The 25,269-nt window shown below is 43.2% G+C and overlaps 1 protein-coding gene and 1 long non-coding RNA gene across 2 annotated transcripts; both read left to right on the forward strand.

Moving 5' to 3' along the window:
- Nucleotides 1–236: 236 nt before the first annotated feature.
- On the forward strand, nt 237–2,639 carry LOC311188650. Its single transcript, XR_014617128.1, has 3 exons — nt 237–343; nt 664–702; nt 2,484–2,639. It is a non-coding gene; the product is annotated as an uncharacterized lncRNA (long non-coding RNA).
- A 9,061-nt stretch (nt 2,640–11,700) lies between these two features.
- On the forward strand, nt 11,701–24,605 carry DSCC1 (DNA replication and sister chromatid cohesion 1; the record flags this gene model as incomplete). Its single annotated transcript, XM_084280444.1, has 9 exons — nt 11,701–11,870; nt 13,877–14,045; nt 17,649–17,783; nt 18,805–18,895; nt 20,759–20,897; nt 21,797–21,849; nt 23,039–23,193; nt 23,722–23,870; nt 24,402–24,605. The coding sequence occupies 9 exons, from the start codon at nt 11,701–11,703 to the stop codon at nt 24,508–24,510; spliced, it is 1,170 nt and encodes a 389-aa protein (XP_084136570.1). The 3' UTR covers nt 24,511–24,605.
- Between the last annotated feature and the right edge of the window lie 664 nt (nt 24,606–25,269).

The raw sequence follows: 25,269 nt of genomic DNA on the forward strand, positions 1-25,269 counted from the left end.
TACATAGTGAAATAAGAATTTTGCTTTCACTGCTTTAAAGGATGTTGTCTCTGTGGCCTACATTTGGACTTGATTAATTAATCTGAGATTTGATAAATTAATTTTGCAGTCTCACAAATTAATTTTCTGCAAGCTTATATTAGCATGAGAGATTTGCATGAAAAAATACCAATATTCATGTGTGTACTTCTCATTTCTCCTATAGCATTGTTCCTGAGTTTGTCTTTCCCTTGCTGCAAAGACTAGAGCTTTTTAAACAGGAAAACAACAGACAAATGGTTGAGGCATTGATCACCTCATGCAAAAGATGGTGAAGCACTCGAGGGAGAAAAGACATTACCAGGTGAGCTGTTCAATGGGTTAACACTTGTGTCTTTTCTAACATCTTTTGTGTAAGAGACAGCATTATGGAAACATCAAATTAAAAAATAAAACCACAAACCAAACCAAACCAAAATCAAACAAAACTTGGTCTCTCTTAGTGAGGAAGGCAAACACAAAATTGGGGTTTGGCTTTTAAGTTGGCATTTCATTTAAGTAGGTGTTGCAACCCTCATGGAAAATGAGCATGGGGTTTGGGTTTTGATTTTTTTTTAATGTTCCCATGCTTATTTGCAAAGAGAACTCACTAGTCTTTGTGTTTCAACTGTTTCGCTTCCTTAGCACTAGGTGCCAGGCAAGAGAAACCAGAGGAACTACCAGGTATTGTCCAGTCTCTCCTCCTCTTTTCAGGCCAAGTACAACAGTGTTTCCCATTCTTGGCAGAGCACAGATTACATTCATTGCTGCTCACTTGCTGCTCTCAGTTTGAACAATTTAAGTTGCCTGCTAGGAACTGGTCAGAAGAATCGGTGCTGTGTGATTCAAAGGACTGAATGCATCTGGCCAAGCTAATTTTAGTCTCGTGATAAACCACAGGAAAAGTTAGTAAGTTTTCAGGAAAAAAAAAAATTGTATGTTTCAAACTTCTCTTTTTCTATTATAACATCCAAGTTCCTGCAAAAGCCACCACAGTGAGATAACAGGAGGAATTTATCACAGTCTGTCCAATATTTCAGCACTCGAGTGAGACTCTCATCTGTTTAGATTCTTACATTTCATGTGTCACTGACCTGGTAATTGTTGTGAGCTGAAGTGCAGAGAAAAAGGCATTTTGATTCTCCGATATGCAGAGACAATCTGAAAGGGGCTTTCTAAGCCTGTCCTTACTCAGCTTTTCCATTTTGTATTAAATATTCAAACACTCGCTGGGCCAGAGAGATATTTCTGCACAGACTGTCTGCAAAAGCACAACCATGAGATGGGTACATGTTTTAGTGCTTGCTCCCGTGAACTGATAAATATTTCATGGAAACAAACAGCTTCAATAGGATAAGAGATCAGAAATTCACACCAGACCAGTAGACCCAATAACTTAAGTTGACAGTATGGTCTGCTAGGCCAGCATTTTGCACTCCCTAGTGCTGGCGATGCCATTTGTTCTATACACTCAAGTCCCTCTACTATCTATTAGCCCTGGAATATTTTCTGATTTCTCATATTTTATGCATTCAGTAGTTTTGCAATTTCTAATTTTGAGCATCACTAAAATATTTATCTGTCAATAACCACCTGTAAAACTGGCTGAAACTTTAATATGTATTTCCAGCAGTTCTTTTTTGGTCTGTTTTCTCTTTATTTTGTTCTGTATTTAACTGATGGCAAATATAAACTCAGTCAGCCTGAGCTATGTCTACATTGTATGTTTAGCCCAGGCTGTAGTCCAGAGCTTCTGTAGTATCCAGCTTAGTGCACAGGTGGGAGGTGTGGGTTGGCTGGAATGTGTGACTAAGAGCTGAAAAGGAACTGCTTTCTAAACCACATCTCAAGTGTGAAGACACCACCTACTACCTAAGTGGTAAAAGCCAACTTCTTAAGCTGTCCCCCAGCTATGTCTGTGTTAATTCACTCTGATGTCTCATTGCAAGATCAAAACAGTTTGCTTAAACCGCTGTGGCTTTAACTGATGCTTTGTTTCTGTACTGTAACCAGCCCTGAACACTCAGACACTTTTTTGTTATTCCTCCTTTGGGAGGCAACACCCAAGAGCTGAGATTCAGTCTAAGACACTGTTACTTACTAGTTCCTTCTCCTCAGCCTGAGTTTCTGATGGCTGTTTCTCTTCCCACCCTGCCCATGATGGAACACATTCTGCATCAGATGATCTAGTTCTTCTGTGCCCTACAGCGAGCACCTCAGCCAGGGCTTGGGGTGGGTGGTGGGTGCAAGCATGCCGTGCCCACGTATCTCTGGCTACGTGGTGCTGGTGGCAGGAACGGATGCAAACAGTTTGACAAGATGCCAAACAGCTGCTGCCGTGAGATACAGAATTACAGCTGTCTATGATTGATGAGGTTCTTAATAAAGAAAACCAGCCTTTGTCACTACTAAGCACAGGTTTCAGCATTGTCTCCATCCTTAACCACATCACATCCTGCCGTTAGGTGAGACACTGCGGCACACAGAGACATCCGCGCCTGAGGAACAGCCGCCAGCGAAGCTGCTCCTGGGGCTGACAGGCCTCTCTGGGGCCCGCGGCAGGCCCGGCGCATCGCAATTACACCGCCATTGCCACCAGGCGCCAGGAACACGACAAACCCACAGCATCGCTCAGCTCCGACGGGGTAATCACTACCAGCAGCTACTCTGGGTTGCCTAACTCGGGTCTGTTTATGTCTGTGAAATAAATTGTTTCCAGTAGATGTGGTTTTAATCACTCTGCCACCCTGTGGCCCTTTCAGGAAATCATGGAAACACCTGTTAGAAAATCTTTGCGAATTGATGCTTGACAAAAGGACTACTAAATGAAGGTAATGGTCATTTTATAAGGGAATATTCTTTAGAAAATATAATCTTTGCACAGGATTACAAAGATATTCAAGTCCAGCGTTGGCTTCCCTCCACAATGAACACCAAAGTAACTACCCAATCTAGTCAAAATGAAAAATTAAAGCCAGTAAAATACTAGATAAGTCAATATTATATTTTAGGAAAGCACCTTGTAAGAAAGCATTTGCCTGGGACCTCCTGGGTTCTCAAAATATTTACAGATCTTTAGGAGTGCTAAAGCAATGACATAAATTCAGTAGAACATGTTTGTAAAATAAATCAGACACCACATTATGCTAGGATATATCAAAACAATCAGATATGGCCAGTCCCTTTATCAAACCAAAGAGGATGGCATTTTTGGTGCTGCAGACAACCAGAAATTTTTGCTGCAGCTCTGCATCAAGGAAATTGGGTGCCAAAGGAACTGGTGGAAGGAAGCACCAACAGATACCCACTGGGAGAAAGCAGAAGCATAGCAAGGTTTTCCTCACAACAACAAATTTGGGTCTCTTAAAATACAAACCTGGTGGTAACATTGCCATGGCTGAACTGTACTGGGAACACTGTCCTGTTCTCAAGGTCCCAGCAGAAAGAAAAGGATCCAAAAATCAGTCCGTAGTTGTAGAATCACAGAATCATATAATGGTTTGGGATGGAAGGGACCTCAAAGCCCATCTAGTTCCAGCCCCCTGCCATGGGCAGGGACACCCTCCACTAGACCAGGTTGCCCAAAGCCCCATCCAACCTGCCCTTGAATACTGCCAGGGAGGGAGCAGCCACAGCTTCTCTGTGAAGAACTTCATCAAGGTGAACTAACACAAAGAAGTGGAGTGAAATGAGGAGAAAAAGATACAGGAAAGAGCTGTGAAGGGAAAAGGAATGGGAAGAAGAGAGTCTCACTAAGAACAGAAGTGGGACTTGAGCAGAAGAGAGGGAGAGAATCAGGAAGGGAAGAAGCTAAGAAGCTGGAAGACCGCAGCAAGAGAGCAAGGCTGATGTAGGAGGTGGAAGGAATAAATTGTCATTGTAATGTCCCTCACAGCTTTTCCCCTCTGTATTTCACTATCTTCACGGTGGGATGCTGCCTATCTCCACAGCAACCACCTTTCCTCCTTGTCTGCACCGACTCCTCTCTCTGGAGAGGAGCCCTTCAAACTGTCACTCTTAAATATGTCAGTATAAAAACCTGGACTGGAAGCTTCTCAGGAGACCAACTTACTCTTCGTACCCACCACAGAACAGGATCAGCTATACCTGTACACAGTCTGGCAGACCCCAGCGCCCACTCCCCCAGGAATGAAACTTGCATAGAATTTTTAATTAAAGATGTCTAAGTTTCTTAATTGCCTTTGAGGCTTCTCTCATTCAAACTGGGGGGGGGGGGGGGGGGGGGGGGGGAGGGAGGGGGAACCAACCCATTTAGGTCTCCAAAGAGGGCCTGAAGGGCAGTTTCTCTCCTCCAGCCTCACACAGCCTCTACTCTCATGCAGTTTGTGATGACATCATCCACTTACCAAACAGTTTACAGGGCAAAGGCAATTCTGTTAGGTAAGGTCCATGCCAAAACTGGTAACCCAGCTTCCAACACCTAGAGCTGGGAAGATGAGAAGACCAGGGTATCTCCTAACCGTACAGGCAATGAAGTTATTTTCCAAGATGAGAGTCATCATAGATCTGAGAAGCCAAAACATCTGATGAATGGAAAGTTACTTACCACATGATGTCAAATTGTTCAGCATCTCAAGACATTGATATTCCTTGTGATATACTCACTACCAGTCATTACTCACAGAGTTGTAAGAAAAATATTCCAGCTCCTCACTGACACAGTGATTGCAATGGAAAAATGTTTGGCCTCATGACAAGCTCTAGTGTTCAGCAGTAGGGGGGAAAAAAACCTCCTACAGATGGTTAGGATCTACACAGAAAAAAAAATCAAAAATGTAATTGCTACAGGAACATTCAAGCTTTAGGCACAGGCCCTAGTAATACCTGATGAAAGAGGTGATGGAAATCTTCAGGACAAAGTGTTTCTTGCAGAGATGTCTGCAGAGTTTTTCCCATTTTCACACCAGACAGATGGTTTCAGGCTCAAAAGGATTTGAGACTAGCAGGACTCCCAGGGATACTGAGGAGCAGGATGGGAAGGGGATAGCCTGCTCATCTAACATTTCAGCACCAGGAGGAATGCTGAGAATTACAAAATTGAGCTGACTGGTTGTTCTTGGAAGGCTCCAGCCTGAGATCTCATTATTCAACATGACTGAGGGGGAGACTAGAAGGGTCTATACAAGCAGAAACAAGAGCAGTAGCTAGATTTTAACACAGCCAGTTATTTGTTCTGCAGTCTGCAGATCACAACAACACTGGGGTTTTTCACAGAATTTTTATGATGTACTCATTTGTATCGTTGTTTGAATTTCTCCCTGTGTAAGGCTTCTGCTCCTTTTGTTACATTAACTTCTCCTGACTTGTTTTTTTTGTGGTCCTCATTCAAGTTTTCATCCTGCTATTTTTCACTGTCATTTTCCCACATCACTGACCTCCTCCATTGTATATTCATCATCAATAGAACTATCTGATACATCTTCCAGGGTTGGGGGGGAGGTTATATTTTGCATAATATGGTTATGGTTTTCACATAAATTAATGTATTTATCTATTTTAGATTCATACAGATATTATAGGGATGTAGTTTACTGGGACAACTTGTAACACTTAGCCCTAGTAATGTCTCAAAAAATAGTAACAATACATTAACTGCAAAAAAAACCTTTCTGAGGTTACTACTATGCAGGTAACACTTAATCAAGAAGTGAGACAATATGATAACTTGCCATATGACATATGCGGTCATTCAGTATGTCACTATTAGTAAGGTCTCCAGACTGAGCCTTGAAATTCACTACAAAACACTCTACACAATATATTTTTTAAATACATTTAATTCCATTTATCTATAGTCATTTATCTCCTATATGCTAATGACAATACTGTTTCAAATTATTTTAGCAGCAGGTGTAGTATGTGATTAAATTTTAGGGCCCACAGTCAAGTACTGCTGTTGATTTTCCCAACTGGCAAAATCAGCTGTGTCTGAATTACAATTTTTGCTGTGGTAGAAGCACTCTGGAGATCCACCCAGAAAATGCAGATGGAGCAAAAGACTTTCATGGTCTACTCATGAAATAAATGACATGCACACCTCTCATATACTCTCAATCTAAAAGGGATTGTGTCCCTATACTTAATCTTGAAAAAAATGCCCTGCCCTTTAATGCCAATGTTTACAGAAATTATAGCACCTTCCCACACGTTGCACCAGTGTTTACATCACGAGGACACACTCTGTAGGGGCTACAGAATGTCCTGGCTGACTGGTTGAGACTGGGAAAAGCTGCGAATGCAGGCTGGGTACCAGTTTGTTCAGGTAACCCCACCTTATCACGGATGACATCAGCGTGGTGTGAATGATCCTCAGCCTTTGTTTGCAATTACATATGCTGTCCTTGCGGAGAAGTGACAGAAGAACAGAGCAGGTATCTAAGCACTAGTTGTCTTGTTGAGCACTGGGGTTCTTGTTTGTCACAACTGGGTACTGAGAAATTCTCAAAGTCATTTTCTAAATGTGCTGCTCATGTCTGTGCCCCGGCTAATTTGGCCTGTGGTCTCCAGCTCTGTGCTTGAGCATTTCTTCTTCAGTGTCTCTAGCACAGAACCAATTGTAGGTCACTGACATATTCCAAGCTATTGCATTGTTTACACAAATATATAGGTTTGCTTACACCCGCTTATTTTCTCCTAATTTGAATGTAAATGTTTTGCATCTCCCTGTTAGCCTACTAAGAATGACAAGGCAGCGCTTGGCTGAGGCAGCAACGAGCTATCTGATGCTTTGTGGTGCTCTGATGACTGACATAATCAGCTGTGATGGTTTTATTGGGACTTGATAATACAAATTAATCAATGCCTGGAACACAGAACGTGCAAGCCACTGCTCTGCTATTTTAGCTCTTCATTAAAAACAAAAAGTAAAAATACAGCTAACTCAATAACCAACTGCAATGGAGCAGAAGAGTGTATGGTCCAGCAACTTAGGGGATCTGAGTTTATTTTGGGTCCTGAGCTATGACTAAACCCAGCACGCTGTGATTAAGAGGCAAGCACATGTAGCCTTTCACCACACCATACAAGTTCCAAAATGTGCTGCATAGAAAGCTCTTCTATCATTTGTAACTGACTTTCTGTTTGCTTCAACAGGATTACACGGTTCTTACACTGGAGACAAACTAGACAATCATTATTCAAGACAAGTGTGCACCATGGATTTGTACAATGGCATAACTTTATTTTATGGTGGTTTTTTTCTCTTCTTTGTTTTCCCAGGAAGAAAATGCAGCACATTCCTTGCAGACAGTTACTCTCCCAGTGTCTCAGAGGAGCCTGGGAGATGCTGAAATGGCATTCAGAGCTCCTGTGCTCGAACTCCAGTCACACCCACGGGTCCAGCTGCCACAATCACCTTCTGTACTGAAGGGCAGTGGGCACATCCACCAACAGGTATTTCTAGACAATGAGAAACTGGCATTTAATAGATTAAAATTAACTCTATGTCTGTCTGAACCAGGACAGTAACATAACTGTCTCATTGTTAATATTGCAGATGGCATTTCAGCTGGAAAAATAAGTCCTTGGACTTTTTTTTTTTTCAAAGCCTTTAAGTTTTGTGAGGCTTTAATCAGAATGAGTCTCTCCTGTGAAATAATCTCTTAGAACTCTTAACTGTGATTTGTGCAATCATCACCAGGCTAACATCTTACAGTGTTCCACTCTGGCACTGTGCCAGTTTTTCCAGCGCTGGTTTTTATTATCTTTTTATTTTCACAGCTACCTAGGCTGTGCTTTGAAGGACATTCTGAAGTTTCCAGTGTGTACATCTTCCTTTGACATTTAAACACCCCATTTCATGTAGCCACATTTTCTCACAACAGTTTACTGCACAACTCCCAAGCACTTGAATTGAAATTGCACCTGGGAAGTCATCCCCCTAAGGTGCTGCCTGATGACTAGAGCCTGACACTGATAACGTGCACTGTTCTAACACATGTTATCTCGCAGTTCATTGTTTTATGTCTTAGTTGTGGAGCTTTGGAGTTATTTGAACCTCCTTTCTTTGATTTGTCACAGCTGCCCTGCATTAATTTCGCTGTTCACATCCTTGATGTTTGAGTCCTGGTAAAAATTATAAAGAGCCAGGAACTTCAAAGGGAAAACTATAATCTTCCACAATCCATTTTCTGTTTTGCTAACTTCACTCAGCTTTAGTCAACCAGATTCCATTAACACTAATTTACATTAACATTAGTCAACTGAAAATCTACACCAAAGCTTAGCTTGCTTGAGACTTGACTTCATTCCTTCCTCCCTGCCCCAGCCCAGCAGGCTATCTGGCAGTTCAGTCTAATTCTCCCTTCCATGGAGACCTGTTCAAAGAGGCGTAGCTCTCGGCTGTACCCTCTGTCACCTAGACCTTCAAATGTGCACTGTGACTTCAGTTGGTGATCAGCGTCCTGGTTCCAGCCAGGACAGAATCAACTTCCCCAAGCATCCAGCACAGGTCAGCCAAGCTAGCCAGGCTGTTTTCCACACCATGTGACATCATGCCCCCATAAAAGGGGCTGAGGGGTGGGAAGGCAGGCCTGTAGCATTAGGCATAGCATTGGTCACTGCTCTGTGTTACCATCTCATTGGGTGGGTAAAGTGCTCAGTGTTATCACCAGGTGTGTATTCTGCCAGGGCTCTGTTATTGTTCCCCTTTCTCAGTTCTGTGTCAGTAACTGTCCTTATTCCAACCCGGGGTTTGTCTGTTTCCCCTCTGGAGGAGGGGTGAGTGAGCAGCCTGTAGTGCTCAACTGCTGGCTAGAGCTGAGCTGCAACAATCAGTTAAGATGGGATGGCTGAATTAATTGCTTCCTCACCTCTTTCTTCCATGCTGCCACTGGAGTTTCACCCCTGCTTATACTGTAATGTTACACGCTCCTCAACCCTGATAGATTGAGCCCATCATACCAGCTCAAAGTGAAAACAGTATTCATCTAAACTACAGCAACTCCAGAGCAAATAAATAGTCCCACAGCATCATTATAAAATAATTTCAGGATCCCACCAAGCTCCCTTACCATAGCATGCATTTCATAGAATCATAGCATGGCATGGGTTGGAAGGGACCCCAAGGATCATAGAGCTCCAACCCCCCTGCCACAGGCAGGGACACCAACCTCCAGCCTGGATCTATACAAGGTTGCCCAGGGCCCCATCCAACCTGGCCTTGAACAGCTCCAGGGACGGGGTATCCACCACCTCTCTGGGCATTTCTTTATAAACTGATAGCAATGGTTATTGCCATCTCATTTTCTGTGCAATCCATATTCATTAAATGATTCATCTGTGTTTCAGTAAACCAACTTTATGAATTCCCATACAGATCTGCTTTTGTCTCTTAGGTCATTGCTCCAAAGCATTCTCAGTGAAAACAGAAGCATAATACAAGTTGTTTTCTGAGAAATGAGACATGTTTCCTATACATTTATGTCTGTGTTTCTGCTGACAGACCCAGCTGGCTGCTGACTCTTAGAAAGGATCAGAGTTGCCTTCCTCTAACTAGAGGTTCCAATATATTGCCCAGCCACTGACTGCCACAAAACTTCCAGGAACTTTACCTGCCAACTTTGCCTGAACTTGAACAGCAGCTTCCAGAAGGGTATGTGAGAGACAGTCAGAGAAAGATGACAGGCAGCACAAGTGTATACATTTCAGCTCCTAAGAAACAAGATAAAATTAACATTTACAACTAGAACTTCCAGGATAAACAAATCTGGTTGGAAAAATTAGTAAGTAGTACAAACCTTCCTGGCCACAGATCAGTGCCAACTCCTGAACAGCATTCAGTGATTTTCTTCCCATTGGGTTTCTGTTATGTAGCTGAGCTCTTAAGATTAGACTCTAGCAATTCATTCCTTGGAATCAGTTCCTTGATTATATATATTTTTTTTTAATGCCACAGAATGAAAAGCAGAAAGGAAAGCAGCATCCAAGGTCACTGGAAAATTGCATAAATTAAGGTATAAATTTAAACCCAGCATAATTACTCTGGTATTTAAATAGTCAGTAGCTGTTTGACCATTTACTTGGTAAAATAGTGATTTTCTGGTTTAACTTAGAGGTGTGCAGTAACAGATTTACATTAAAGCAAAATGTAATAGTCTCAAATAAGGCTGTACATATATCAGTTTGTATCTACACACTAGTTGAAACTAGCCAGTCAAAGTGCCTCAGGTTTGCTGTGTACACAGTGACTGTATTTCCACCTTCCAGTAACTGAAATAAAACATGAAAATATGATAGGTGGCTGAGTCTTTGTATAAGCCATTGCATGTGATGGAAGTAACTGTCTCATTACTTCAGTCAGAGTTTTCTCCAAGGCCAGTTGCCTTGCTGGCACCGTTCAGGCAAGGACCTCTGACAGCATATGGCTGACTCATTCACATACAACAGTTGGTCTTTGCTGGGCTGGGTACTGAACCGAGCCAGCTCTATCCAACTCCTGCTTCTGGTTCCAACATTTACATGGCATAACCTCATTGTCTAGGTCATTTGGCTTATAACAAGCACAGAAGGACTCTGTGAGCAGATATACACAACTTAGGAACACAAAGCAATTATTTGTTAGCTGACACACAGATCAAGCAGCTAGGACTAACATGCTACTAGGCCAAGCATTAATATCCCCCACAGCAAGATGCTGGGGAGCCAGCCATCCTGGACGTGGTAGGCAAGGGTCATACTGTGCAGTTCTTTCCGGAGAACTGTCTCCCAGTGGTACTTAGCCACTGTCTTCTGAGGCTCCGCTCTTGACTTTTTCTTAAGGCTTAAGGATGTCAATAGACTTCCTCTCGAATCTCTGAGCTGCGGGCTTTTTCCACTGCAATAATCGTGCTTGCCTGTGTTTTGACCACAGCTTTAGCTCAAGCACTTCCTCTCAGCATCCTCAAGCAGAGCCCAGGTCAGGTCACAAAGCTCAGCCAGGCCCCAAGGGCTGTGCCATCCCTTTCTTAAGGAATCATTTGGCAGCAAGAGCCAGCAGATACATACACTGGGTCAGGCTATCCCCACAGCTGGCTTCACAGAAGGAGCATGGGTGGGTGATGCCAGCGAGGGCCCACCTGTGGCTGCAACATCCCACATCCTCCCACCCACAGCCAGGCCCTGTAATGATGGCTCAGACACCAGCTTCCCTCTCTCCACACTTGCTCCCATACTCTGGTGCCAAAGAAATGCCTTGAGAGTGCTGCCTCTGTCAGAGTCGGGCAGGGACTCCCACACTTGGCCCGGTTTTATTGGATTTTATGGTTGTATGTTATTTCAGGCATTTTATGGAATTTTATGATTGGTTGTTGACATATATGGAGATTTTATTGCATCCCAGCCTGGCTCTAATGCAGCCAGGCAGAAACCTGGAGGGTCGTCCAGGAGCAGCACAAACGGCTGGGCTGGGCCGGGGGTTGAGCCGAGCCGGGCCCCACAAGCGGAACCAGCTGCCGCGAAGGAGACCGGTTCCCCTCAGCGTGAACCCGAGCTACAGCCGCCCGCCCGCCCGCCCGGCCAACGCGCAGTGCAGGCAACCACAGAATCAACCCACTCTGCGCGCGCTGCCGGCGCCCGCCTCACTGCCTCCCGCTCCGCCCCTCGCCGCGATCGGCACCGCCTCAGCGAGGGGCGGGAGCCATCGTTATGGCGCGCTTTTCGGAGCGGCTCGATCCGGAGGGCGCCATGCGGAACCGCGCAGAGGTGGACGCCACGCTGCAGACGGCCAAATTGAACCCAGCGGAATTGTTGCCGGTCGTACACTGTCTCAGCTTCGGCCCGCAGGCCGGGACCGGCGAGTGCTGCCTGCTGCAGCTGGAGCCGGGCCTCTGCGCCGAGCTGGAGGCGGGAGGCAGGTACCGGCGGGGCGGGGCGCCCCCTGGAGGGCGGGGAATGGCGCCGGCGTCCGGGCTGCGCCGCGCCTCAGTGGGCAGCGCGTTGGTTTGGGGGGTTTCTTTTCTTTCTTTTTTGAATATCTCCCGTCCCTCTATCTCCTCTCACGTCCCTCTCCCCCCCCCCCCCCCCTTCCCGTCCCTCTCTCCCCCCCCCCCTTCTCGTCCCTCTCTCCCCCCCCTTCCCGTCCCTCTCTCCCCCCCCTTCCCGTCCCTCTCTCCCCCCCCTCCCGTCCCTCTCTCCCCCCCCCTTCCCGTCTCTCTCTCCCCCCACCTTCCTGTCCCTCGTTTTTTTAATCTTTTTTCTTGTTGCGCATGGAATTGAAGCTGAGCACTTAGGGCAGCCTGGGAGGAACTGAGTGTTCCCCTGCTGTGGTCCTGCTTCGAGAGCCAACCCCAAGGAGTTGTGGTGAATGGAGTTAAATTCAGTTGATGGCTGGTCACAAGCAGTGTCCCCCAGGGTTCAGTGCTGGGGCCAGTCTTGTTTAATATCTTTATCGGTGATCTGGATGGGGGATCGAGTGTGCCCTCAATAAGTTTGCAGATGACACCACATTGGGTGAGAGTGTCCATCTGCTCAAGGGTATGAGAACTCTGCAGAAGGATCTGGACAGGAGCTGAGACCAACTGTATGAGGTTCAACAAAGCCAAGTGTTGGGTCCTGCATTTTGGTCATAACAACCCCAGGCAATGCTGCAGGCCTGGGGAAGAGTGGCTGGAGAGCTGCCCAGAATGTGGTATTGGTCAACACCTGGCTGAACATGAGCCAGCAATGTGCCCCTGTGGACAAGAAGGCCAACAGCATCCCAGCTTGTATCAGAACTAGCATGGCCAGCAGGACTGGGGAAGGGATTGTCCCCCTGTGCTCAGCACTGGTGAGGCCGCACCTCGAGTGCTGTGTTCAGTTGTGGACATCAAGGGCCTGGAGCATGCCCAAAGAAGGGCCATGGTAAAGTGTTTGGGCCACAAGTCTTATGAGGAGCGGCTGAGGGAGCTGGGGTTGTTTAACCTGGAGAAGAGGGGACTGGGGGGAGACCTTTATGCTCTCTAGAACTGCCTGAAAGGAGTTTGCAGCCAGGTGGGGGTTGGTCTCTTCTCCCAAGTACCTAGCAGTACGATGAGGGGAAATGGTCTCAAGTTCCATCCAAGAAGGTTTAGATTAGATGTTAACAAAAATTTCTTCACTGAAAGAGTGGTCAGGCATTGGAACAGGCTGCCCATAGAGGTGGTGGAGTCAGCATCCCTGGAGGCATTCAAAAAAACCCATGCAGATGTGGCACTCCAGGACATGGTTTTGTTGATGTGGTGATATCGGACTTGATGATCTTAGAGGTCTTTTCCAACCTTAAAGATTCTATGATTCTATGGTATTATGTCCTCTCTAAGAATCTCTGTGCATCAAGCATGTGACCTTAAGAGGGGGATTTGCATTAATTCTTTGTCCTGAAATGCTCTAGAATATGGTTTTCTTTCCTGCTTGAAATTACTTGCAATACATTTTTTTTGAGGGAATTATCTGAAGGGCACTGCACAATACAATTCCTCTTTGCTTTCTTGTTTCACAAGGAGCTGATTTCAGTCATCATTAAAGAGCAACACTATCTGTAATCCTAAATTCTGTGATTAGTGAACTACTTCAGGCTTTAAGCATCATTTAATCAGTGTTTTTGTGGGGGTCTGTCAGGCAGGTGAGGTGGTTCGGCTATGTGATATGCCTAAAAACCTTGACTGCTTGTCTTTCAGAGTGGGAAAACTCAAAAAGGAGAGGAAGAAACCCAGTGTTAAGATATTTTAGATTAATTGACAATTTTGTCTTTATATTTTGGTATACTGTGACTGCTGCAGTAGAACTGCAGTTTATAGCTTCTTTACCAAACTATAAATGTGAAAAAATATCACTCAAGTTTAATAGCTCTTAATCCTAAAATAGAGGTAAAAATACATCTTTAATTTTGTGCTATTTTTTCCAGCCTAATAATCCGTGGTGAAAAGGATGAACAAGCAGTGTTGTGCAGCAAAGATAAAACTTATGACATGAAAATAGCAGATACCTCAAATATGCTGCTGTTTATTCCTGGTTGCAAAACTCCAGAACAGCTGAATGCAGATCAAGCATCTTGTAATATTATTCATTCACAGGTATGTCTTTCTGGTTTTTTGCTTGTTTGCTTTAATTCTCTACTTTCTTATTCTCTATAATTTCTTGTATTTTATCCAAGATGCGTATGTGAAACCCAGCTGGGATTCAGTTGCCTAAACACAGGCTTCTCATGCTGTTTTAGATGCCTTGTGGTATTGGTCTAGCTGTGAGCTGCCACTGCAGAAGGACATGAGTCTCCTGTAGGTTCTTTGTATACTGAACAGCCCCAGGAGGATGTCTTTATAAATATGCTTTATACACAGGGGGCATGCTGTACCTTAGGGTGTCCAAAATGGCTCTAGGGCCCTTCTTTAGGCAACTGAACTTTATCCCTAATGTATGATAATTATTATTTCTAAGAAGTTAAAACTTTGGTGTATTTTCAGTGGATAGTAATTACTTGTAGTAGCTATTAAAAGCTTTCAAAGAAAATCTAATTTCTCAGTGTTAGCAGCTATTTTTAAAGTAAGATGTTTGCAAATTGATCCTTAGGAGTGCTTTCCCCAAAGGACAGGTTGTGCCATGTCAGGCCTGAATGTTATTTTTTTAAATACAGAGATACATTCAACGGTGACTCTTTCAATTACAGCCTGGAAAGATTTGTTGGACTGAATAATTTTGGAGTTCTCAGTTTAAAGAATTCGTTGTTCTCTGCTCTTCTGAAGCACAGTTAATACAATTCTACTAGATACTGGCAAATATTAGTATTAGGTCATTATTTGCTGTAATGGATATAATGACATCATTGAGGACTAATCCTAGCTGTCCTTAGATGAACATAATAATCAAAACAACATTATTTCTTCCATGAAGTCAGAAGCTAGAAAAAGTTAAATCAAACTAAAGTAGATTAATGACAAAGTAACATTCTTCCCTATTCTTTTTTTGTTGCTTTTAATGATCTCAGTAGTCCTCTGAAGTCCCACATGTTGACACAATATAAATGTGATGTGTGAGCTGGCACAGGCAGAACAACCACAAAACCACGAATGAAATGCAAAAACTAAATTTACTTTTGTACCTTGAACTGGGGAATCCCCAAATCAGTGCCTGGGCAGAGGCACATCAGCAGGGTTGCAGGCACCACAGAGCTGGGTACATGCCAGAGGATCCCCTCCGGGCAGAGGGGAGCAGGCTGCAGCATGGTGACCAGCTAGCTGTGACATGCCACCTTGGCTAGAGTCACCACACTGGCAATGTGTGCTTGGCAGTCCCTGATGCAAATCCACATAACTGTCACAGAGCAGGCTTTGGCACAGCTGGAAAGCCTGGCTGGTGTTGGTGTCATCTCCTGGACAGCAGGAGAGGCATTCCAGCAACTCAGCAAAGAGCTTGCACAACCCTTCCCAGCTGTCCATTTGGGCAGGGAAATTCGCTTCATATGTAACACCAGACTGGTGACTGCATGGGCTGCAAGGAGACAGCTGGCCTCACCATGGTCTTCTCCATGGTTTTCCAGAGGATCTCTGCTCTGGCACCTGGAGCACCTCCTCTTCCCGCACTGACCTTGGTGCCTGCAGAGCTGTCCCTCTCACAGCTTCTCACGCCTCTCTCTGGCTGCTGCTGCACAGAGATTTCCCCGCTTCTTAGCTGTTATCCCAGAGGCACTGCCACTGTCACCATCACTGGTGGCCTCAGCCGTGGCCAGCAGCAGGTCCATCTTGGAGCCAGCTAGCATTGGCTCTATCAGACATAGGGGAAGTTTCTAGAAGGTTCACACACAAGTCACCTTTTAAGCCCTCCTACTCCCAAAACATTGCCACGCAAACCCAATACCTGTGATTTGCTTAGGAATTACTTTGAGAGTTTTATTTTAAGAGCTTTCTTAATGTTTTCAAAAATGTTACATGATGTATTGACACTGCAAATTGGGAAACATGGCAAAAGCTACTCCATTTCCTCAGTATTTTGAGGCTTCACTGCTCTTCTCCTGCAGTCTTGGTGCTGCATTTTGTACCAGTTCCGAGGCTAATACTCACAGCCAAAACATCTGTCCTTTTACTCACCTCACACAGGTGACATCAAATTACAAATTTTGGATTGTAAATCAGAATTAGCTTCTTTCCTATGCAGAGTACCTTCTTGTTCATTACCAAATTGCCCAGAAAAGATCTGAGTAGGAAATAAAACTCTTGGGTAAATGCTATTTGACATGGAGTAGGGGGGGAGGGGGAAACTTAGAGGTTTGTCAGGAAATTAGTATTTACCTGAATTTTGTCCCAAGCAAGCTACAGAATAGTTAGTTAGTAAGAAGTTTGTCTATATGAGAATTTGGGTAGGACTTTTACATATAGGTGATTTGCTTATAATCAGTTTAATTGGAATATTTTGCAATTTTTTAATGGATAACCTTAGGAAAAACCTCATAGTATGGTAAAGTATTTAGGGTATTTTAAAATACTATCTGGAGGCTTATTCACGGAAGCTTTTTTTTTTTACAAAGGGATGGGTCAGGAGTCAGAATCCCAGAGCCTGTTCTGCCTCTGCCATTCTGTACCCACCTCTGTTGTGTTGGTAAACAGCAGAAACAATGCTGAAAGGCTCTCCTCTTCAAAGAATCTTCTAGGAAGTCCAAGCTCTACCCCCATGAAACATCTTAGTGTTACTCTGAAGGAAAAGTTTTACTAGATTAGCACTATTGTATCAATTACATCTGAGCTTCCTATTGCTCACTTTAAATTTGTGTGTTGGATCAGAGTAGGACTAGAGATGTCTTACTGTTTTGTTAATGTCTGTTTTGCTTGAGCTTAGGGATATGGGGGAGCTGGGCTTGTTCAGCCTGGAGAAGAGAAGGCTGCGGGGGGAACTCATTGCAGCCTTCCAGTACCTGAAGAGAACATACAAACAGGAGGGGAATCAACTTTTTAAAAGGGTAGATAATGGCAGGACAAGGGGGAATGGATTAAAACTAAAGGAAGGAAGGTTTAGATTAGATATTAGGGGGAAGTTTTTTACAGAGAGAGTGGTGAGGTGCTGGAACAGGCTGCCCCAAGAGATGGTGGATGCCCGGTCCCTGGAGGTGTTCAAGGCCAGGTTGGATGGGGCCCTGGGCAGCCTTGTGTAGATCCAGGCCTGGAGGTTGGTGGCCCTGACTGTGGCAGGGAGGTTGGAGCTCTATGATCCTTGGGGTCTCTTCCAACCCAGACCATTCTATGATTCTATGTGAATCATTAAGGTGTAGAAAGACCATGAGGCAGACCCCAAGTATGGGAAGAGGGGAAGATAGAAACAGGGTAATACAGGAGGGGTTTAATGGCAGTGATATAGCTTATTATTAGGAGGAAAAGAAATGTTGATGAGGATTGTGCAGGAATATATCCCATGATGATATTCAGTCATTTGGATCTAGAAATGAATTGTTGCCTTAGTCAACATATTTTTATCAAACAACAGTGGATTTTTTTATTCCTCATTGCCTGCAGTAATTTTTTTTTAATTGAAAATGTACCAGTGATTATTTAATCTTTAAAGTAATTACACTGTTAATAAATTACTGTTCCCAGTGACTATATTAACATTTTTTGCTGATCATTTTTTTGTAAGCTTCTGTGAATCCAAGTGATAGATTAAAATGTTTTAAGAGTAACTGTTTCTTCTTGTAGATTGCTGGCTTCTCCAATCACTATTGGGAGTTACGGAGATGCCGACCAAAACTGAAGAAACTGAGGAAGCTTTTGATGGAAGATCCATATGAAGGGCCAGACAGTCAGAAAGATCAGACTTCAACATTTACAAGGGTAAATCAGCTATGTAAACTACTTCCTTGTGATTACTAATGGGTAAATTAAAGGGAAGATATACTTGTAACTGGAAAAATACCTTTGATCCTATGTTTCATGATGTTGCTTTGAGTTATTTTTTTTAAGCCTAATGTTGTAAACAATTTCATTATTAGCACTTCCACTGAATAGCAGGTAAGCAACCTCTTATTTCAGTATAAAGAGGAAAAAGAAGGACACTGAAAGAGACTGGGGATTCCCATTTTTAGGTGGGGAGTTTCCTGAAGACAGTCTTCAGAACCTTTTGTAAATTCCCTGAGAGTTATATGTCTACTAAGGTGCAATGCAGCCTTTCTTCCTTCTTTGGGGCTGTCATGTATGAGCAAGGAGAAGCACTACAAAAAAGGGAAAACAAAAATACAGTCCCTCTGTCCTTTTATGTTTCCAGTAAATCCAATTTAGGATCTAATTAGTAATGGAGAGGGGCTTAAATTCGCCAGAAATCATGAGCAGTGACAAAGGCTAGCAACACTGTCATATGCAATAGTATTTGCTGATAATATTAAATTAAACACGTCAGCGTCTCCCCAGACATTAGTGCCTACTTAGAAAACTGATCTCTGCTTGTTTTGAAGGAGACTATTTCATTTACTGGCATAGTGCTGAGCAGCTATATACATGTGTAGCTGTGGTGGTGGGTTGACCCTGCCTGGAGGCCAGGTGTCAACCAAAGCCACTCTATCACTGTCCATCCTCAGCTGGACAGGGGAGAGAACACATAATGAATAATTGTTTTGTGTACTACCTCATTCCTCTGGCCACAAAAAAACCACAAACACCTGCTGCTTGGAATTTTTGTTGTTTTTCTCCTTCTTAATTATGTTACCCCGGAGGCACTACCACTGTTGGACTTGGCCTTGGTCAGCGATGGGTCTGTCTTGGAGCTGGCTGGTATTTTATAATGCATTTAGCAAGCTTGCTGAAGCAAAGGATAGGAGTAAGGGTAACTTTGTTTTCCTTATCTTTTTCCTCTTTGCAGTATACAACAGAAGATTTGTTTAGCTTGATTCAAGCAAGTGAAGAAGAAATATTGCACCAACTACAGGCTATAGATGCCTGCAAAATTGGAGGTATTTATTTCTAAAAAATACTGTTACATGTGAGGAAATAGCCTTTATTTTTTTCTCCCAAAATATATCTCCTTTTTCTAAGGCACATTCCTCATTTTTCAAGGTGCAAGTTGTCCAAAGTACTAAGATCTGCTTCCTTAATTCCTATATCCTCTGCTGCTATGAAGCTGATCAGAAAGATAAAGCCGAGCAGGCATTGACCCGTCCAGCTCTTTCCAGGGTAATTCCTTTGCTTCTACAAACACTGGCATCAGAGTACCCCACCCATAGCATGAATATTTTTCGGCTGGTTGCCATCTTCATGGATGAGTGGTTACTGCTTTCTGCAGTTCTAGATGCAAAAATCGCTGATCCTTAGGTAACCCCAGCCTTTGCATAATCCTTTCTTCTTCCTGGACTGGGTTTATTGTGGAAGTCTTCCAACCATGTGAGGCAAGGCTGAAGCAAGTGCTTCACTTTGGGACAAGTCCTACTCATCCTGTACTTGGCCAAGCATAAATCCTCACCTGGATGCCAGGTGACAGCAGTATTAGAGGCGTGGGATAATACAGGGCAGAACTGAGCTCTGGAGGTTATAGTTGGCCCTGCTGTAGAACAGAGCCAGCTTGGAGCCGACTGCTCAGGGCCTCAGCTGGTTGAGTTAGGAGTGTTTCCAAGGGTGGAGGTTGTGCAGTCTGTCCAGGCTGTTCCAGTGTTTGACCATCTGTAAGGAGAAAAAAAACCCTCTTCATATCCATCTGGCATTTCCTTCATTGCAACTTGAGCAGGTTCCCTTCTGTCCCATCACTGAGCACTACTGGGAAGACTTCTGCTCTGGGTTCTGTATAGCATCCTGTTAGGCAGGTGATGACAATCTCACAGATGCACAGCACCATTGTACCAGATCTGGGCTTTGCCACACCTGCATTTCTGTGAACTTGGACGGACCTGAACTGCCACTTTGTGGGGCCAATGCAGCCAGTTCTGTTCTGTGTCTGAATTACTGTTTATTTTCCAGGTCTGATTCATTTTAGGATGGGATTTGTAGTGTCTTTGTATCTGCAGCAGTTAATCTATGTAGAATCATAGTATGGTTTGGGTTGGAAGGGACCTCAAAGCCCATGGGCCGGGACACCCTCCACTAGCCCAGGTTGCCCAAAGCCCCATCCAATCTGGCTTTGAACACTGCCAGGATGGGGACAGCCACAGCTTCTCTGGGCAGCCTGTGCCAGGGCCTCACCACTCTCACACGGAAGGATTTCTTCAAAATGCCTAAATCTAATTTTATCCTCTATTAATTTAAACTTATTACCCCTCCTCCTGTTGCTACAGACCCTTGCAAAAAGTCCCTCCCCAGCCTTCCTGTAGGCCCCTGGAATCTTCTCTTCTCCAGGCTGAACAAGCCCAACTCAGCCTGTCTTCATAGGAGAGGTGCTCCAGCCCTCTGATCCTCTTAATGGCTAGATCGGGACTTGCACCAACAAGTCCGTGTCTTTCTTATGTTGGTGACCTCAGAGCTGGATGCAGTATTCCAGGTGGGATCTCACCACAGCCAAGTAAAAGAGCAGAATCACCTAAACAGTTATTGAATCATCTCAACTAATCATATCTTTATCTGTTACATTTGGTCTTACTCTGTTTTCTACATGTTACTCTACTCTGTTCTCTCTGTTATTCTACATTTGGTCTTACTCTGTTCTTTTCCTCAGCTTTAATGCTGAAAAGGACAGAATGCTGTAGATGTACTTGGCAAACGTGTGACCTAAATGTCCAAACTGCTGTCCAAACTCCTGTACTGTATCTTCAGAGGAACAGAATTAAGGTGGTGTTAATGAATTAGGGTATTTTACTTGTAACACTGTTTTGTGCTTTCCTATTTGGCAGGATATTGGAGGATTCTAGAATTTGACTATGAGATTAAACTCTTGAACCATGTCATTCAGCTCATAGACTCAGAGTCCTGGTCATTAAGTAAGGTTCCTTTACGTACCTGCCTTGAAGAACTTGGATCTCTAGAGCCCAAGTAAGCAATTACTTTAGTACTTGTCTACAGTCTTTATTAACTATTTGTGCTTGCAATTATTAATAATTATTTTTTAGGATTATAGTCTTACAACTCTAGGTTCCCATGACTGTGGTGTAAATGCTATCTTTTCTTTGGCCCTAAAAATATGCAAGGGCATTAGTAGTTTAGACCAAGCGGTTAGTAAACTGATTTTAATGCCAACTGGTAATATTTCCATTTGTTCAGTAGTAGAAATCTCTGCTGACTTTAAAATGATAGAAGTAGCATGTACTTCAGCCATAAGTTGCTGACCATCTTTAAATACTTGTTCTGACACTAGCCAGAAATGTCTGATTTACCTCTTACCTAATGTCTGAGATGGCAGTGTGTGTTGTGGTACAGTACTGAACTCAGACTGTCAGAATCGAGTTCATCATATTGCCACTGATAATTTAAGGGTGGCAAACAAGTTTACAGTATGTAGTGTTTTCCATTTATTTGACTTTTGGCATCTGCAGTTAGGTTGTAAGTATGTGCCATAGGTGTAGGAAAATGCCTCCTATTCAGTAAGGGATAATTAATTGCTAGATTTGTGACAAGTGTCACTTCTCACTGGAAAGAAGTGACATTGCAAGAATCTACTCTTACACCTTTTAGTCTTTGCTAGTTATAACTAAAAAGTGGAAGAGCCTTTTGGGGATGATATGCTAAATTAACTTTGATCTGTCCTTTTTGTACCTTTTTGTTCTCTTCTAAGTTTTTCTCCATTTCAGCCATCTTCCATTCTCTTTATTTTTTTCTATTTTACTTTATCTGTTCCTTCATCATCTTCCTGGTAACTGTTTCTGCAGTGTCCTAGTGAACAGTATTAAACCTTGCTTCCTGGTGTTTGTTTTTGTTTTGTTGGTTTTCCTCAGAGAGATGATAGAACATATTCTTTTGAGCTATGGAAGGAAATACATGGATGATGGTAAGTTTGGGGAAGTACACATACTTTAATTTTGTGTAAAGGAAATAGTTATTCATGAGTATATGCAGGTTTTTTGAGGATGGCCCAAACAAATGAATTTGCTCCCTCCTTTTACTGGCATTATAACAAACCATAAGCTAAAAATCAGTAAAATTGTTAGAGAAAGCCTCGTAGGAAAAAGGACTGTTAAAACTGTACAAGGCACTAGGGAAAAAGCAGGAACTATGAGATACCAGGTTCAGGTACCTGAAGTGATTTATTAGGTGTCTACAGCTGTAATTTTGTGACTAAAGGTGGATCACTAGTGAAATTTAGATGAGATCTCTCTTTAGGTACCTTAGGAGGTCTCAGCAATTAACTGTGCTATTGTGAATAGCCAGTGGAAGTAGATCTTGAATTCAGCTTGGCTGAAGTCAACATCTGCCTTCAGTCCCTTGATCTGCATCACAAGATCGATTTGATTATATTGATTAAATCTCCATTACCTATCTCACATATAGATACCCTATTTCAGAGCTTTAATGTCAGTCTGAATCCTTCACGACAGTTGTTTTCATCTGACCTTTGATTGAAGGAGGACTTCCCTCAACTTTAAAGGACATAGTAAAGTACTTGGAGCAACACAGATTGTCATCTTAGTATGTTTACAGAGGTTGCATGAGGAACAAGTTTGAATTGCAGGAAGTCCAAATGCCTGAAAAAGTGGAAGGAAGTGTTTTATGCCTGATGTTGTTCAGAGAATTTTAACCAAGTCAGTGTGAAAGAAAATAAATTCTCATTATTCCCTTCAGCTCGTATTATAAGGATGATTAAGGAAGTTAAAATTTTTAATTGTTCAACCACAGACAAACACTTTCATTCAAGCCTTTTGGAAATAGAAATGAAAGCTGTAGAAGAAAAGGTGTTTCTCTGAAAGTGGAAAAGGTGGGAGTCAAATACACTTACTGATACGAATGAATAATGTAGCACATGCATGTAACCTTCTGCTTGGTCTGTTCTCAAGAATGAGAAGATACCATAATTCACCCACAATCATACCAAGTCAGGTTAGTCCTCAAGGAAAGAAAAAACAGGATACTTGGTTTATAGAAGACTGTAGGACAGAATGGAAATATGAGGCTGTTCTCCCTTCGCTTATCAAAAAGCAAGAACCCGAGAGATCCTGGGGTTTTTTTTTGTTTCTCCGCAGGGGAGGTTTACTTTGAAATGCTTGAAGATAAAACATGCAGAGCTCTAGCACAAATGCTTTTGCAAAATGCAGTTAAATTCAACCTGTCAGAGTTTCAAGAAATCTGGCAACAAAGTGTGCCTGAAGGGATGACAACGAGGCTTGATCAGCTTAAGGTAAAAACCCAAACAAGTACGGATCCTGTTGTGAGTAAGGCCATTAACCGACTTGTGTCATATGTAGGTTATCAAGTAATGGTATCAATTGTGTTATTTCTGTCAGCTTTTCAGTTAAAGTACTTCTTATGACATACTCTGTGAGCATCAGTAGTCTGGAATTGTGGCAATTCAGGTTCCTTTCAGTCTGAAGAGACGTTCCAGTTGTACAGTCAATGCGTGTTTCTATGGAGCTGTTGTCGAGCCGATTATAGTGAGAGCCAGTAGACTAGCAAGCACTATGGAAATCCTTCTGCTCAAAGGAGGCAGACAGGTGTTGGAACACACTGGATTTCCCCCTCCCTGTCATGAAGGAAGTGGTTAATAGTGCCTCTAAAACAGCACCTTTGTGGTACTTTTTTGCTTTGCCTCCAGTAGCGCAGTTTTAGGCAGACTTGGATGTTCGAAGGGCAACTTCTACAGATGATTGCCAGAGAGATGGAAGTTTAATTGTTTTGTCATTACATTTTCTCTGACTCTTATCTACAGGGCTTAGCTCTTGTGGATAAAAGCTCAAGACCAGAGACCATCTTTCTGCTAAAAGTAGAAGACTTACCTGAAGACAATCAGGAAAGATTCAACAGCTTATTTAGCATACGGGAAAAGTGGACAGAAGCGGACATTACCCCCTATATTCAGTAAGGATATATCTATGTATTAAAAAACAGAATCAATAGGTTGGAGAAGACCTTTGAGATTGAGACCAACAGTACCTGTTCTCTTGCACCATATGCCTGAGCACCTCATCTACCCATCTTTTAAATACATCCAGGGTCAGTGACTCATCCGCCTCCCTGGGCAGCCTGTTCCAAGTGCCCAGTAACCCTTTTGGTGAAGAATTTTTTTTCCTAATGTCTAATCTGAACCTGCCCTGGTGCAGCATGAGCCCATTTTTCCCTCATCCTTACTCTGAGGGTGGTTAGGCCCTGGCACAGGTTGCCCAGGGAGGTGGTGGCTGCCCCCTCCCTGGAGATGTGCAAGGCCGGGTTGGATGGGGCCTTGAGCAGCCTGGTCTAGTGAGATGTGACCCTCCCCATGGCAGGGGGTTGGGATTTTATGATCTTTAAGGTCCCTTTCAGCCCTGAACACTCTTATGATTTAAAAATATTTCACAGATTCACTTGGTAAGACTCTCTCTAATGCCAGTGTCTGCTTTTTCTCCTCTCTAGAGACCTGTGTGCAGAGAAGCAGACAGTTGGTACTCTTCTGACAAAATATGCTCGCTCCTCCATGCAGAACGGTGTTAAAGTCTATAATTCTAGACGACCCATCTCCTAGCAAGTACTGTTTTAAAAACAGAGAATTCTGAATGGAGTAACAGTGAATGTTACTTCCTCCTGCCTTCTGGGGAAAGGAGTTGACAACCAAGATGATACAGCGTTCCTGAGTTGAAGCAGTGAAGCTTCTTGAATCAGTTTTGTTTCCTGCTCAGCCAAGTGGAATGTTAGGGCATTTGCCTCTTCTGAAAAACCAGTGTCAGCAGCCCATGCCCACCTTCTTCCTTCTTTTGCCTTTATGCCAGGAGTCAGGCTGCTATGTGAATACATTTCAGCTGCCTATATGTACGTAAACTCAAGTCTGACATTGAAAATTAAACCTCCTTGATAACAACTCAGTCTATTTCAACAGCAAAACAGACTGCCTACTCTGTATCCATTAGTGAGAATTCTTGAGGATTCGGTTGCAGTGTTGACATTTTGAATACCACAGGCCTTGATGAGCTGACCGAGACTATGCTAGTCTTAATTTTGGAAGACGGTTCTTTTTATGGCCGTCTGTAAATGACAAAGGCACAAACTCTCAGCACTTTAACACTTGGCAGAGTTGCCATTTAAGTACTACAAAAAACCAAATTACAACCAAGTTGGACATTCTGTTATGAACAGATGTAGCTGATGTAAAAACAGACTTTAAAAAACTTTGTAATCTCATCTTTTTTTTTATTCTGTTATGGCAAGTAACCACATGTAGAAATTGTGCCTTGAAAACTTAGGGTAGAATGTTATTCTCTGTACTGCAGTGAAACCAGATGCTTTT

The sequence above is a fragment of the Gallinula chloropus genome (assembly GCF_964237585.1).
Source record: "Gallinula chloropus genome assembly, chromosome: 2".
Taxonomy (NCBI): domain Eukaryota; kingdom Metazoa; phylum Chordata; class Aves; order Gruiformes; family Rallidae; genus Gallinula; species Gallinula chloropus.